At 36.7% G+C, this 16,962-nt stretch overlaps 1 protein-coding gene and 1 pseudogene across 1 annotated transcript; both read right to left on the bottom strand.

Moving 5' to 3' along the window:
* Positions 1-728: 728 nt before the first annotated feature.
* LOC138941558 (putative nuclease HARBI1) lies at positions 729-1,400 on the bottom strand. The gene has a single exon (XM_070311365.1). It carries the CDS (start codon positions 1,398-1,400, stop codon positions 729-731), a length of 672 nt encoding a protein of 223 aa, XP_070167466.1.
* Positions 1,401-11,433: 10,033 nt separating this feature from the next.
* LOC138941552 (uncharacterized) lies at positions 11,434-12,674 on the bottom strand (annotated as a pseudogene).
* Positions 12,675-16,962: the final 4,288 nt, after the last annotated feature.

The raw sequence follows: 16,962 nt of genomic DNA, 5'->3' as shown, positions 1-16,962 counted from the left end.
TTCGTGTGTGCAATTTCTAGGGTCTATGTTAAAAGAAATTGATTGTGAAAAGACAAAACTCGAGGTAATAAGCATCATAGTGCAAACTGTAATTAATGCTAAAACTAATTATGTTTGGAGAACGCTGAAGGACACATAATTAGTTTCACTTTTTTCTTTTGTTAAACAGTTATGTATTTAATTATATTGTAAAGCATAATTCAGTTTTACAATAAAATATAAAGAATGTAAAGAAATAATAAAATACGTTTATCGTTATTTCCAACTCATGTATTTTTACATTCTACCTTCTACCTTCATTTCTATTGCCCCGAATATTAAATGCGAACATACAACATTTAAATTTATTGTCTCTAGAATTTGGATAGTTAGTAGTTTCGTTTTTTTACAGCCTGTTCTTGCCATGAAACAGCACCAATCCCATTAAAATAAGTTTTGAAATGATTTCGAATAGATATTGCAATAATAGAAGCATGATTCCCACTCTGCTGTTGCACACTTTGTAAATTTGACTGTACACATTCTTGTAGACGTTCTGCAGAAATATACCACTGAACATTACGTTGAATCAAAAAGTTATGGAGCAGACAATACGTGTAAACTATTAGCTCCACCTTTTCCACAGAAAGAGGAATAATATTCAACATAATGCGAAAGCGGTTGACCAGCATGCCAAAGGCATTTTCTACAACTCTGCGTGCTCTACTCAATCTATAATTAAATATTTTTTAATTATCATAAGTCACGTTACGTCCAGGGTATGGCTTCATAATGTTCGATTTCAATGGAAAAGCATCGTCAGCTACAATCACATATGATAAAGACACATTTCCTCCAGGCAGGGGATGTGGCATTGGTAAATTTAGTGCACCAGGAGAAAGATGTTGGGAGAAGACACTTTTTTGAAACACAGAAGAGTCATGCATGCGTCCATTCCGACCAATGTCCACAAATAAAAATTGATAGTTCGCATTTACAAGGGCAAGCAAAATGATACTGTCTGTGTTTTTATAATTACGGTAGAAAGACCCATCAGCTCTTGGTGGTCTGAAATTTACATGTTTGCCGTCCAGAGCTCCTATGCAATGAGGAAATTGCCACTGTGCATGAAATTGTCCTGCGGAAGCTTCCCACTCTGAAGAAGTTGAAGGACACATCAATACCTCCCCTTCTAACACGATCACAATTGCTTTTAGAGTTTCAATTATTAAGCGCGATAAGATATTGTAAGCAATCCGAGTCGAATAAGACAAATCAACAAATATGTTGCCTGTGGCAAGAAAACGCATTGTAGCTGCAAGCCTATTGCGTGGGGTAATTGGTTCTCTCATGACGGTGTCTTGCTTTTGTATAAGCGGTGTAATTGCAGCTAACAATTCTTCCAGAACTTCTTCATCCATCCGCGTGTACCATAATTCCGGAATGACGGATCCTCAGGCCTATTTAAAATAAAAAAAGTGTTTAAATGTAAAACTGCTGTGTATTTCATGTTTCGTTTTCTGAGGTTAATTTCAGTCGCATTTTTAATTGTCATATCATGCAAAAAAAAAGTTATTACATACCCTAGTTCTTCAAATAACATATTAAGAACTTCACGATTATTCTCCGTTCTTCTCGCCAACTATTTTTTCGTCCAAGATCTTCTTTGTCGTATTTCATGACGCTTTCTTTCCACTTCTAAAATTAATAAAAGAGAAAGTGCTCCTAAACTTTTCCTGCGCACAGCGTCCATTTTATAACAATTTTTTTTTAGGAGCAGCGCACAAATTATCGTTAGTTCCATCCGCTAAGCTAGCTTCGCACCTCGCTCCGTGTGAAGCGAAAACCTGCAGCGCGCTCAGCTTAGCTTCACGCAATGTAGAGCGCAGGGCAGCACGCAGCAAATCACGCATGCTATCCAACACGAAAAATTGCATCGTGAGAAACGGGCTTAAGATATCGTAAAGAATTGAATGCGATTCCACTGGTTGATTGTTTTCTCTGGTCACAGCTGTCGGTTGGTTTTTTGTAAATTAGAATTTTATACGTTCACAAATCGTACTAGAAATGTAAGCCGGAAGATAACTATTGTCTAGGAAAATGGCAATTATCAATTTTAAGTTTTTCTGGTGAAATCTCGAGTATGACAATAAAAAGGCTCGGTCCACCAAACAAATGATGGTTTTTCTCTTATGGCATAGTGAATGGTTAGATTTATAATTCAGGTATCTCCTAAAGAAGGTGGATTTATGATACTATTCCGAATTCTATTACATTGTTATTTACAATTATTGTGACGTCTAGAAAATTGTGTTTATTGTCTACTTCTTCCTCCATAGTGAACTGTAACCTCGAATAAAACGAGTTGAAGATAGTTAGAATCTCAGTAAACATAGAGGATATTGTCCACATATCCATAATAAAAAGACAAATTGAAACGAACATATCTAATAGCTCTGTTTTAACTATGGCTCTTTTTTCAATGTTATTATACACATATAATTATGTTTGATTATGTATGGACTTTTTTCGGGATATCATAATTGCATTCAATTTATCGGTAAGAGATAATGTATATATGATCATTGTGCTCTCTTTATCATCCTGAAAAAATTTTGAACTATAATACGCAAAGTTGTGATCTATCATAAATAAAATGTTTTTGCTAAGCATTGATTTCTCTGCCACAAACATCTTTATTATAATTAGAAATTTAATAAAAAAGATGAATTTCATATTTTCCATAAAAACATATACACATTTTTTCTTTTCGCTACTTTGTTGCTATTTAAAAATTTGCAAACATACTGCACAGTTTATAGTAATCTGATAATGATTTATAAAAATAGAACAAAGAAAAATAAAATAGAACACAGAAAAAGAGGATAGTAACAAATAGGATGGTAACAAAAATAAATATAAAAGCTTTATATTATTTAACAATAATTTTTAGATAATGATGCGGAATACATTATAGGATGTTGGAGAAAAGTAATTACACAGAAATTCCTAACGAAGATGAGCATAAAAAATGTTTAAGGCAAGAGGCTGCAAAATGAGCATGTTTATTACATCGCCGGGAGTGTTTAGAAAAAATCAAAAATAAATTAATGCAACATTTTGCGGACCCTAGAAAACATATTTTTTATATTACCTTTATAGCATTTTCATGCCTGCTTTCTTATATTTTACAATGTTGGAGATTAAAAGTTATTTAATTAAATTACACAGAATTATATGCTAAAGTTTTATAACAGAATTTTATTTTCTTTATTCTAGATTTTTACCATGGTGGAAAGAATGGACATATCGTAATGGTTTGTTTTCGTGCGAGGCAGACTTTATTTGGCAAGATTTGTATAATATGTAAGTGAACAAAACTGATAATAAAATTTCTAAATTCTTAAGTTGCACTCAAAATATTGATATCATCAAGGACTATTTAAGCAAAAGAGCAAATGTGATTAAGGAATTGAGTCCGGAATTATATTTTAAGATCGCAAGTTGTTAACAATTTTCTTACTACTATTACAAAACATTTAAGAATCGAATATATGCATAACTACATATTAAGTAATTTCGAAAAAATAATACCCAGATAAGGAGTATATTTTTTTTCAATGTACGCTGCTTTTAAATATATAAACATGAAATTTTTCTTTATATTCTCATTTTTCTTATATTTTATCTTTTATTTTTATATAGACAAATCAGTATAGTTGCAACATTAACTGTTATTATTATTAATCATTTATATGATGACAAACAGCTTACCAAGGTAAATTTTATGAATTTATTTATATTTATTAAGTATGATACTTCCGAAACAGTTGAATTATTATTTATTAACGATAAGTATCAAAATGTTCTTTTTTAGTTAGAAAATTTCCTGAAGAATGATCTGAGGAGGAGAAAATTGCATTTTAAATTAAGTACAGAAATATCATCTCAAAAAAATAAGGTAAATCTTATTTGATGAAATTTTCCTACTGATTCGACAAAACATTGTACCCAGATAGCCAAGTCTGTTCGAACAGATTTTGCCAAACGTCTGCTACAAATTTTTGTCAGCAGAAAGATTCCAGATTGTATACAAAGTCTGTTATATCAGATAATGATAGCAGAATGTCAGCAGAAATGTTACAAACCTGCTGACATAATTTGACAGTAGATCAGTAGCAGAAACCGAGCAGGATTTGCATAGAATTATTATAGCAGATAGCCAGCAGAAACCGAGCAGGATCTGCACAACGCAATTTGATGTCAAATTGATAGCAGAAATCGAGCAGGATCTGCGCGCGCGCAATCTGACGGCAGATTGGTAGCAGAAATCGAGCAGGATCTGCTAACATGACTTGACATCAGGTTGTCGGCAGAAATCGAGCAAGATCTGCGCGCGCGCAATCTGATAGCAAATCGGCAGTAGAAGTCAAACAGAATCTGCAGCTTTTAGCATTCATATAATTTATTGAAATAGTATAGTTTATTCGCTTACAGCTATGCGGCCCACTATTCACTTTCTATATCCGTATTCAAGTTCTTGTTACGAGCGTATATATAATGCCTGCAAAATGCGGCTAATAACATCGTAATTATTTCTATCAATTTAATTTCTGGTACGACTCCCGTACCGGGAATTCAGATATTGAACTGATTTTTAGAAAATCAGACAGATAAATATCCGATTTTCACTTATTTGGAAAGAAATTATCCAAATAAATGAAAATCGTTCGTTATTATATCTATTTAAGATATAAAATAGAAATTAACTTCCATATAAATAAAATATTTTAATTTTGATTTAATTTCATAAATTAATTATTCAAATTTTTATATATATATTACATTAATACATATTATTAATATTATAAATTTATGTTATTAATACAAACGTCAGAAAATGACATCAACTATTGACATCATTTTTGAATCTTATGAGACCTAACTTTAGGATTAACTCTAATTGGTTATTTTGTGACCAAAATTTATTGTCATTTTGCTACTTGGACTCTAGACCCTTTAAATGTTTAAATCCATTTAAATGTACCATTTTATATAAATGTCTAGAAATTGCTCGATTTTTGCTGTCAATCTGCCGTCAGATTGCGCGCAGGCTCTGCGTGATTTCTGCTGCTAATCTGCTCACATTGCCTGTCAGCAGGCTCTGTCGACAAAACCTGAGCTTAATGTGGTCACAGATGGCTATGGTTTTGGCATGGAATTCTGATTAAATTTGCTGCCAATCTGCGCGCATGCTGCTAGCATTTTGCTATCTGGGTATATTTTGTTAATTTGATTTGATATTTACCTTTGTTTAACAGAGAATATATAAATTAATATTATATATATGTATAATAGAAATCTAAATTATACACATAATAATATAAAATTGCAATAAAATCACATATTCATGTTCAAGCACAAATATAAAAACTTCTTATTATATTAATCTTCATGTAGAAACATATATCGTTTTTTGCAAGTGCTTATGCAATAAACTTTAAACAAGTTTAACCATTAATTACATCATCATTATTATTACATCGTATCTTACTAAGTATTACTTTTTGATATAATTTGTTTTAGTAATACGAAGCAAATGCGAATCTGTTACAAATTCAGGATAAAATAAAAAATCATCGCTTCCAAATCGAGGATCTGTATAAATTTTCAGAAATATTTAAGTATTTATAAAATTAATAAAAGATAAAAAAACTAGAATGCAGACGTGTATTATATCATGCTCGTGCACGTATTTATTTCTGTTATAAACGTTTTCTACGTAGCTTTTATTTATTTTCATTTATGTTATTGATTATTTATTATATTATTGTTATTATTATAATCAAGAAACTGTATTAATGATAGATTGCAATTCCTTATAAACAAAAAACAATTAAATCACATAGTTACTTACACAAACAAAAATATATGCTCTTAAGAGGATGCCGGACGAACTCGGACGGATGAGCGCCCTCATTAAAGTATAACAAAAAGTGTCGGTATATTACCAACGCTTTATAGTTACATTACTGATATCATTATGTAGACGTATTGGAGTCAAGAATATGTGCATACTTTGGAAAGAGCAAAAAATACAAGCTTTTCACATTGTGTTAAATATGTAGAGACAGAAATGGATTTCTACTCTATTTCTGTTCTATCGTCTCGTAGAAGCAACGACTTTACACAGATATCTGTTTGTGTCGCAATACATATTTTGAATACAAATCTATAATATTGCTCATATTATTTCTCTTGATTTTATCATATATATATATATATTTAGTATATTAATTAATCTAACAGTTAAATGATGTAATATGGCGCATTCGCTTATGTTCTCTCTTATTTTACACGATCGGGAATATATTTATTATGACTGTTAAGTTGAGACTGTTCCTATTACTCTGTTTAATAAATTTCAATTATTATTATTTTTTTGCTAAAATTATTATCATGATTCGTCTTCCAATTCCAGTTCCATCTGAAAATTCTCGTAATTATTTATCAGTTTTGATGTATGAAATTCGTAAGCGATTAGGATGTACAATTCGACTATTCTTTTTTATTTTAATTTTTACATTATTTTTATTCAAGATTTCTAGAACTTTGTGAGGCCCAGTATATTGATCTCCGAATTTACCTGGTTTTGGACCTTCTAATAAAAATACATGATCTCCTGGTTTAAAAGTTTGGATTGATTTTTCTATCGTAATAATTTTTTGATCTTACTTTGGCTTGAATTACATTATCGCGTGCATTTCCCTGAATTGCGTGAAGTTGAGTGACAAAATTTATTAAATACTCATCGTAATTTGCTAATTTGTTCCCGGGAGGTAAAAGTTCGTTCGATGGAACACGTGCTATCTTTTCAAAAACCAGCCTATATGGGGTGTATTTTGTTGCTTCATGTACGCTCGTATTATAATTAAACATGGCAAGGCTAATCCATCTATCCCATTGTTTTTGTTCATTCGCGTATTGTTTTAAATATTTGCCTAATGCGTGATGTGATCTTTCTAGTGATCCGTTTGATTAAAGATGGAAAGCTATTGTGCGAAATTTACAAATTTTAAATAATTTTGCAATTTTCTTCATTAGATCGCTAAGGAAATTTCTTCCTTGATCTGTTAATATTGCTTTTGGTGCTCCAAGTACGCAAATAAATCGATCTACGAAAGCTTCTGCGATGGTTTCAGAAGTTTGATTCGGTAATGGCAAAATTTAATTAATTGATGTTATAATGTTAGAATATATTCGTTTCCTCTTTCGGTTTTAGGTAAAGGGCCTACGATATCCATAGCTATTTTATCAGAAGAAGATCCTAGTATATCTGTAATTATCATAGATTGTTTTGTTTTTACTTGGACAAATTTTTTCAATTGACATTGTAAACATTGTTGTATATACCGTTGAACATTTGCTTTCAAGTTTTCCCATAATAATTATGTTTTATTCGGTTATAGGTTTTTGTGACTCCACGGTGTCCTCCCGTTCGTAAGCAATGTATTTCACTGATTATAGCGGAACGTAAATCTTTCGGTGGATATTTAATTAGTCCGTGACAAATAATAACTTTAGTAGGAGCGTCGGCAAATATTGATTGTAAATGTGATTTGACATCATTTCATGGAACGTTATTAATAAATTCGGTTTTTGCAATACTAAATGTTTCTAATTTTAAATCTTTGGTTATATTTCGTAAGTCTGTTAAGATTTTAACAATTTTATTAAGAGTAGCCGTAGGGCCTTCTCGTTGTTCTTCGCTGACAGGTAAAGCCATATGGTAATGGTTTTTATGTTTTATGGCCTTGGCCTTTCCTAGAACAAGAGATTCTAGGTTTGGAAGCTCTTTTCGTTCGGAGTTTTTGTGAGCCTGAATCTAAGGGTCTTCCCTGGGTGTCGACAAAATATACCATGTTATCTTTTCGTAAAAATAATAATCCCCGAGAGTCTATGATGTTACCATGAATTATTTTATTTTCAATAATTGCGGGTTTCGTTTTTTTCGATTTTAAATTTTTGTTAATAATGTCTTGTTCATTTTCTTCTTCGTCTTCTTTTTCACTGTCAGAATTTTTATCAGGCGGATCGTTTTCTTCTTCGATTTCTTCGATCTCTCCCTTGTCGCTATGCAATTCGTTGGTTATTTTATTTGTCTTTAAACTTCGTTTTGCTGTTTGGCTTCTGGTTTGAATTTTATATTGTTTGGAAACATCATGTATTAAAGCTTTTTTGATAATTGATAAATAATCTGGCTCGTTTAATTCCGTGAGTGTAAATGGAAGGGTATCGTTATTGTTATTTAATAAATCGCTTTCAGGTATTATTTCTTCGTTTTCTTCGGCATCGGAAAGATATAAATGAAAATCGTCATCTTCTTCTTTTTCCTCTTCGCCATCGGATTTTTCTAATAGTTGGGCAATTAATTGTGCATCTATAGGATTGTCTGGGTTTAAAAGTTTCTTACTTTTTATAATTTTACGATCTATTTATTTAAAGTTTACAGGATTTCTTGATAATGCATCTGCGTTTACGTTTGTTTTTCCTGCTTTATATACAACATCGTTATCATATTCTGTTAATTTTAGTCTCTAACGGAGTATTCGCATATTTGCGTCTTGTGCGTTTTTAAACAACATTAAAGGTTCATGATCCGTAACTAGAGTAAATTTTCTTCCGTATAAATATGGTCGAAAATGTTTAACGCAATAGCCAGTGTTTCTTTTTCGTAAATATCGTATTTTAATTCATTATCTGTTAAGGTTAAGGTTCGTGAGGCGTATGCTATCGGTTGGTCTTTATTTATCTCTCCTTGTGATAATATTCCTCCAACGACTATTCCTGATGCATCGGTCGTTAGAATAAATGATTTAGAGAAATCTGAATATTGTAGTACTAGTTCTTCACATAATTTTTGTTTTAAAATTTCAAAAGATTCTTCCTACACGGATGTCCACTCGAAGCGGGTGTCGGTTTTTTATAAATTTGTTAATGGTTTTGAAAATTTGGAAAAATTCAGTATAAAGCACCTGTAATATCCTGCAAATCCTAAAAATTGTTTGATGTTTTTAGGTATTCTAGGTCTTGGAAATCGTTGTACTGCTTCTAATTTTTTCGGATCTCGTTTTACTCCGTCTTTACTGATTACGTGTCTCAGATAAGTTACTTCCGTTTTTTAAAATTCACATTTGTCTGGTTGTAGTTTTAAGTTAGATTCTTGGAGACGTTCCATTAAAGCGTTGTATTTTCTTTCGTGTTTTTCTAAAGACGTTGCATAGATAACGATATCGTGCATATAAACGAATAATTCTTTGCCTCGTAACCCAGTTAATACTAAGTCCATTAGGCGCTGGAAAGTAGCCGGAGCATTTTTTAGACCGAACGGCATTCGGTCAAATTCGTAATGTCCAAAAGGAGTAGTAAAAGCTGTTTTATGACTGTCTTTACGGTTCATTTTTATTTGGTGAAATCCAGATGCTAAATCGCATACTGAAAAATATTTATCTAATAATTGATCTAATATATCGATGATATTCGATAGAGGGTATGCATCTCCGATGGTTTTATCATTTCAAACGCAAAAATCTAATACCATTCTCCATCGTTTGTTTCTTTTGGAGTCTTCTTTCTTAGGCACGATCCATATAGGCGTGTTATATGGCGATTGTGAGTGTTTTATGATTCCTCCTTCTAACAGTTCCTCTACCTGCTTGTTTATTTCTTCTTTATGAATTTGTGGAAATCGATACTGACGAGTGTTTATTGGTTGGTCATCTGTAGTAGGTATTCGATGTTGTAATACATGAGTTGCGGTTAATTTTTCTCCAGGAATATGAAATCGATCTTGACTGTCCGTTATTAATTTTATAAGGCTTTTTCTCTCTGCTTCATTTAAATGTTCTAATCGTAATGATTCTATGATTTTGGTGAGTCGATTCTTTCCTTTTCCTTCGGAGATTACTAAACAATTATGTAAATTACGATTTATAAATTGTTGGTTTCCTTTATATCTCGTTTTGCGTTTTCGCATGAATTTCTCTAAAATTTTTTGAGATTTATTTAACAAGGATGTAAGGATTTTTAAAGACGGTTTATTTTTCATATTTTGTAGATTTGAATTTTTAATATTTAAATTATATTTTTGAGCCTCTTTAAAGAGATCTTTTATAGTAACATGAGAGGTTTCTACTTCATTATCATTTTCTTCTTTAAATAATTCAATCTTAGGAAATTTGATATCCAGGGAGGATAAAAGACTTCTCCCATTTTTGGAATGAGGTTGTGTTGAAATACGTAGTGAGGTTTGGTAATTTTCCTCCTTGCAATCGACAGAGCTAGGATTTTCTGATAAGGTTTGGAAATTTCCCTTCGAAATCCTAGAATTATTCCCTTCTTGAGAGAATTGATAATTTCTTTCTTCAAGAGTTTTTAAATTAATTAAATTTTTAGGAGAGGTTTGGTAACTTCCCCCTCCAGGAATGGTTGGATTCATTGGATTTTCAGGAAAGGTTTGGTAATTTCCCTCTCCAAGGATTTTTTAATTGTTTAATTTTTCATTTTTCCTCTCAGTTTTAATTATTATCTCATCTACATTTTTAATTTTATTCTTATTTTTATTTTCTTCTTTATTTAAAGATTTTCTTTGTCTTCATAGTTGATTTCTTGGATAATAATATTTTCTTCATCTTCATTTTCACTTTCATTTTCAATATTCATATAATTTTCATAATCGTATTCATTATGTATAGATGTTCCGTAAGTGGTTTCTTCTTTTTCCTTATTCAGAGCCTCGGTCTTTGAATCATGGTCATCTAATAATTCGCTCAATGGTTTTAAGTGCAAGATCGGAACATATACTTCTGTCTCTTCATCTAAAGTACTTATAACATTTAAATATGCAGAAATACAATATTTTCCACGATGGTGTCTCCCAAATAAATTCCTTATGCTATTTTTAATCTTGGTATGTATTCTATTTGTATTTCTGGATTTTCTAATCTCACATAAAATAATGATTCAGATCACGGAGCTACTATAATGGGTAAGGTGACAAGAAAGGTATGTTGATTCCGGAGACATCCGAGTGCCCTTGTGCGTAATCTATTTTCGATGACGTTTGTGTCAAAAAATCGTTTCCTAATATGCCGGATTGTGGAATTGGAAAATCGTTAGATACAATATAACTGGCATTTCGAAAAGAGTTAATGTAATTTCACCTAAGATATACCGGATAATTATTTATGCTGTTCAACTTGAGAATATTAGTATAATTAATATTTATTTCTTCGGGAACGAGATTTGCATTGATTATATTTAGTCCAGATCCCGTGTCTAGCATAAAGGTTATATGAGTAGTTAAGTTGTCGATATTGATTTGAACAGTAGGCACGCGACTATGTTTATCGAGGTTTACATTAACGGGCCTTATGGTGGTTCTGTCCTTGTCTATTAGGCTATCTGAGTTTTGGATGGGTGCGGCTCTCGTTTGGATCCCTGTTGTGCACCCGATGTCGAAAGGCCATTGTAGTTTCCCTGATTATTTTCCTTTTTCCGAAAGTTATCCTAGCATGGCGTAATTGACAATTTTCGAGAAGATGACCTTGCTGCTTGCAATAGCGGCAGAATAAAGAATTCCTGCATCCCGTTTGTTGGTTTAGTTTTGATCGACAATCTTTAGCAATGTGCCCGAAATTGTTGCAAATTTGATAAGTTACACGAGCTTTGTTTTCCGTATAATGTTGTTCATTTTGTTTCTTCCAACAATTATTTGCAGAATGGCCGGGTCTTTCGCACCATTGACAAATTACCGAAATTTTATTGTTGTTAGTTGTATTATTCTGTCGGCACGATTTTATATAATGATCGGGTTTTAAGCATAATTGACAAGTTATGATCCTTCCTTGAACTACGTTTACCGGTCGGCGGATTCGTGGATTGCGGACCGACACTTCTCTGCTCCATGCCATTTTTTACAAATTTGACAAACTAATATTGCAGTTCCTAAATCGGTCTGGTTATTAATTTGCTGAGAGGTTTGTAAATATTTTCTGCAATTACTACCTACATGCCCTTCCTTATAACAGATTTGACAAGTTTCCTTTACGCTGTTAGTTTTTTGTCTACCTGCTGTTCCCTGTCGTAAATCTGTTATTGCTCGGAGTTCTCTCTCTACCCTATAGCAGTTGCTTGTACATCTGATAAGTTTCTTGAAACTCGTTGCTCGATTTTTGGTTTTAGCCCTCTAGTAAAACATTTGCACATGCCTTTTTCTAATGATGCTTTAATACTTTGGTCAGATAACAGTTTCCAGAACTTCTATACGCTTCTAAAATTTGTTTCCCCCAAATTTTTACCCTATTTGCATAATTAATTATATCTTCGTCACTCTTTTGATATATACAACCTAATTCCCTTTGTAATTGATAAACATTTTTTCCATAAATTTGTTTTAAATATTTAGTTAAATGAAAAACGCTATCGAAATCTTGGTCTTGTATAGTGCGGAGAGCCTTACCTATTATCCTATTTCTTATTATTTTAGTTAACTGTAATTCAGTCTCACTAGGCAACATGGATTTCGCTTCTTCACATTCTTCAATAAAATAATTTAGTGGAATGTTTTGATTGTCAAAATAAGGGACGGCTTCGATCGCGTATTTCAAGGTAGCTAAAGGATTATTTTGAGTCATGTTGCCGCCGGTACCGTTCGGGTCTTTCTTTTTTTTGGATTTATTAAATTAAGGTATAATAGTCTTATCGCTGAAATCGGCAAAATGAGATTCGGCCGTTGTTTCTCTAAACTTTTTTTCGAAATTTTTTAAATTACCGTTTTGTCTAATGAAAAATTAATGTTTTTAGTGGCTTTGTTGAGTGAGTTTTGATTGCGCACATTACCGATCGGACACGACAATATTTTCCAATCGGACACAGGCTCGGTCGGACACAGTCCCGATCGGATACAGGCTTGATCGGACACAGACCCAATCGGACACAATTTCGATCGGACAAATATGTTTGCAATTGGACACAGGCCCGATCGGACACAGGCCCGATTGGACACAGTCCTCGCGAAGCTAGGTTCATCCTACAATCATTGTGTGGATGGGAAAATGTATGCGTGGATACAATGGGTTCCGCCCCCCCCCCCCTCTACGAGGGGGCTCCAATATCACAAAACTAGACACATAAGTTTGCGTTGAACGTCGCTTCGCGTGGAAAGTTGTAAACCTATGTAGAACCTTACTACGCATTAAAAAGTATATGCGTGCAGGTAGTATGTTCCGCCCCCCCTGAGGGGGGGCTCCACTTCCGAAAGATATAACCTAATCCAAACCTATCTATTTCTGATATACTGTGACCGATCGGGGCTGTATCCGATCGGGCCTGTGTCCGATTACAACCATATGTGTCCGATCGGAATTGTGTCTAATTGGGTCTGTGTCCGATCGAGCCTGTGTCCGATCGGGACTGTCTCGTGGCGTTTGGAATCGGATCGAACGAACTGACAGGTCTGAAAAACAGGAAAACGACTGAGTCGCTATTACGCTGGTTATACAGACGTTCGTTCGGTGGTCCCTTCGGTAAGAGAATTTAATCTCTTTTACACGGGATGGGACCAAGTGCGATATTTTGCCTAGGAATGAATGGGGGCTTTAATAACGAGTAATTCTTTTATTTAAATAAACAAAGTATTAATTTATTCATATTTTAAAATAAATGATGGATATACATGATTATATAAAAATAAAAAATAAAATATTGTTGATTCTAATTTCTCGGTGAATGCATGTGTGTGTGTGTTTTAATTCGTGGGTGTTACATTAATACGGACGACATCAGTCAGAATGCAAGGGAAAGATTCTATCGTTAACATTTAGGTGCTTCGACTGGTTAATACAATATAAAAATGTATTTGATTAAAGGATAAAAAAAATAAAATCAAAATCAATAAATATAAGTAAATAAGTTGTATATGTTAATAACGATCAAAAGTATAAAATTGGTCGCTCGCATACGTGTTAGATTAAGATCAGGAGTTAAAACTACCTCCCTCTCGATGGCGCGCCACCTTGTCGTGGTAAGAAGGCTCACCCTGAAGCTTTCCACGCAAGTGGGAAGTGGAAGGGTGCTAAGAGCGTGCCTAGGAGAAGGAAAACTCCGAATCAAACCCGGTGTGTCGACACCGTGAGCGACAGTGTACGCGCTGCCGCATCGGCCGAGGAGAAAACCTCGTTAAAAAACACTATTGGGGTTTCTGGGGTTGGGTGGGTTTTCTTTCTTTTATTATGTGGGTAGGGTATTGGGGTTAAGGGTAGGGTGGGTTTTTCTTTATTTTTGTGGGTGGGGCGTGCCTTAGGGCACACGAGGAAGGTGACCCTTCGTTTCTTTTGAATCGAGCGAGGTGGAGAGGAAGGTAACCTCAATAAAAAATCCCGGGTAGGTCGGACTCGTCAGGCGTGGTGAAGCCAACTGGCCTAGGTGAAGGAAAACGGGAGTGGTGCACTTGGACACAGTATAATTGGACACGGTGCAAATGGACACGTTACAAATGGACACGAGATTTTGCACACGGTTCAATTGGACACAGTGCATTTGGACACAGTAATTTTGGATACAGTAGCTTTTGGACACATAAGAAAATACGCATCGTTTACTTGGACACCGCTCAATTGGACACTGTTCATTTGGACACCGTTCGTTTGGACACAGAAAAATGCGCACCGTTCATTTGGACACCGTTCGTTTGGACACCGTTATTTGCCCACCGTTCGTTTGGACACCGTTCGTTTGGACACCAAAATTTGATTTAAATTATACGACGTAATCCACACCAAATTTTTGTTTTAAATAAGAAATAGGTTTGGGTTAGGTTATATCTTCCGGAAGTGGAGCCCCCCCGCAGGGGGGGCGGAACCCACTGTATCCATGCATGACATCCAAATATGCGAAAGGCTAAACAAAGTGCTAAAAGTAATGTAAAATTAATGACATCAGTATCAGAGATATATAAGTATGAATATATTTTATTTTGACAGATATTATAACCTTCAAATGTATCTCCTTTTCACGATTTCATATTTTACATAGATTTACCAGTATAAAGTGTTATAAGAATACTGATTATATTTTCCCAAAATGATTTTTATTTCTCTCCATCTGTTACATATTCAAACAAACAGTGCGCATGTTTCTGTGTACAAATGAACGGTGTCCAAACAAACGGTGGGCAAATGAACGGTGTCCAAACGAACGGTGTCCAAATGAACAGTGTCCAATTGAGCGGTGTCCAAGTAAACGATGCGTATTTTCTTATGTGTCCAAAAGCTACTGTATCCAAAATTACTGTGTCCAAATGCACTGTGTCCAATTGAACCGTGTGCACAATCTCGTGTCCATTTGTAACGTGTCTATTTGCACAGTGTCCAATTGTACTGTGTCCAAGTGAAGGCCACTCAAGGAAAACACCGAAATAAAACCACCTTTTTTGATACGCTATGAAATGAGCACAAATAAAGGTCATAACCTTACCGCCTCAGTGGGTCTCGGAACCCACAGTGGCCGGCGGGAGGGGAGTCCGGTCCCGGCTCCTCTCTCGTCGTCATCCAACGACGGGCTACCCGCAGCGTTGACGACGAGCGCTGCGGGCGAACCTGCGATCGCCGCAGATAGGGAGGGTGAGGTGAGGGCTCGGCCCGGACCGGCTTCTTCGAAGTCGAGGTCCCGGTCGAGCTCCTTTTCAAGGGCTCACCCCTACCACAGGGGTAGGAGCGGTTCCCGGGCTGCAATCCTTACTCGCCCCGGGGACTCGGACATCGAGATGACGTCGAGGGAGGAAGGCTCTGGTGGGGCCCCTGCATCGATGCAGGAAACCCCATACGCCAGTGCGAGCGGCAGCGAGGGCTCCCAGGAGTCCCTCGCCAGGACGGGTCCCGACGGGCTCCCTGTTAGGTGGGGGAGGGGGAGGCCCCCATCCACAGGGGAATTCGTCGGGATTCGCGAGAAGAGGGGGCAGGAGGCCCTTCTCGCCAAGGAGAGGAGGGAGGAGGGGGCCAGACAGGCCCTATCGTCGGATGCTCCCCCCCTCCCCTAAATAGAAGAGTACGGACGTACGAGGCCAAGTGCAAGAAAGAATTGGGCCGAGCACCGACCACGGACGTCATGGCGCGAGCCCTTGAGGCGGCCCGGACGATTGATAGTATCACCTACAAGTCGGGGAGCCTCAGGGGCGACTTGCAGGGGGGGCTGAGGGACGCCGCTGCCCTCATCAGAGTGGCGGCCACGACCCTCAGCGAGAGGTCCCAGTGCACGGAGGAGCCGGGCAAACTGGCCCCCTTGTGCAGGGACCTGAAGTCCTTGGCGGAACAAAACGAGGGCCTCCGAATGGTGGTCCACGCATTGAGGGGGGAGCTGGAGGCGGTGAGCAGCGCCAAGCCCTCCCTCAGTCTGCCTCTCACCGGCTCGCCCGAGGGGACCTCCCGCAAGCGAACGCGGGGCACCCCTCGGGTGAAATCGGTTGAGACCGTGGTCCCACCCGTACGGGTGCGGGGACCCGCGGGAGGGGGGGGACAGACGTTCCCGGTACTTGGCGGGGGGGGTGTGGGACCACGGACCCCCACGTCCCCGCGAGGGGGGGGGGGTAAGGGACCCGCGTCCCCAACATTTAATCGGGGGGGGGGTCGGGACCGCGGTTCCCAACGTCGGGGTTCCGGCTCCCAACGTCGGCGCTTCGGCCCCCAACGTCAGAGATTGCTCCGGGGAGTGCGCGGGGGTGTGTGGCCATGAGGCCCCCTTTGAGGGGAACATCGGCCCCCCTCCCCGAATACCACTACCCCTACGGAGTGGTGGGCGAGGAAGCTAGGTCGCTGTACCGACAGTACACGGATCAGATCTGCTTCCTCGCCGACATGCGGGCGGCGGGCCCCACGCGGCTGCCTATCAGCCGTGGGCCCGCGATCGCCCCCCTCCCCCTCCCCCCTG

The sequence above is a fragment of the Polyergus mexicanus genome, unplaced genomic scaffold, assembly GCF_030449975.1.
Source record: "Polyergus mexicanus isolate NDT 795.1 unplaced genomic scaffold, iyPolMexi1.0 SCAF_2, whole genome shotgun sequence".
In the NCBI taxonomy this organism is placed as follows: domain Eukaryota; kingdom Metazoa; phylum Arthropoda; class Insecta; order Hymenoptera; family Formicidae; genus Polyergus; species Polyergus mexicanus.
The sequence above is the reverse complement of the archived record's forward strand: the minus strand, read 5'-3'. Positions and strand labels throughout refer to the sequence as shown.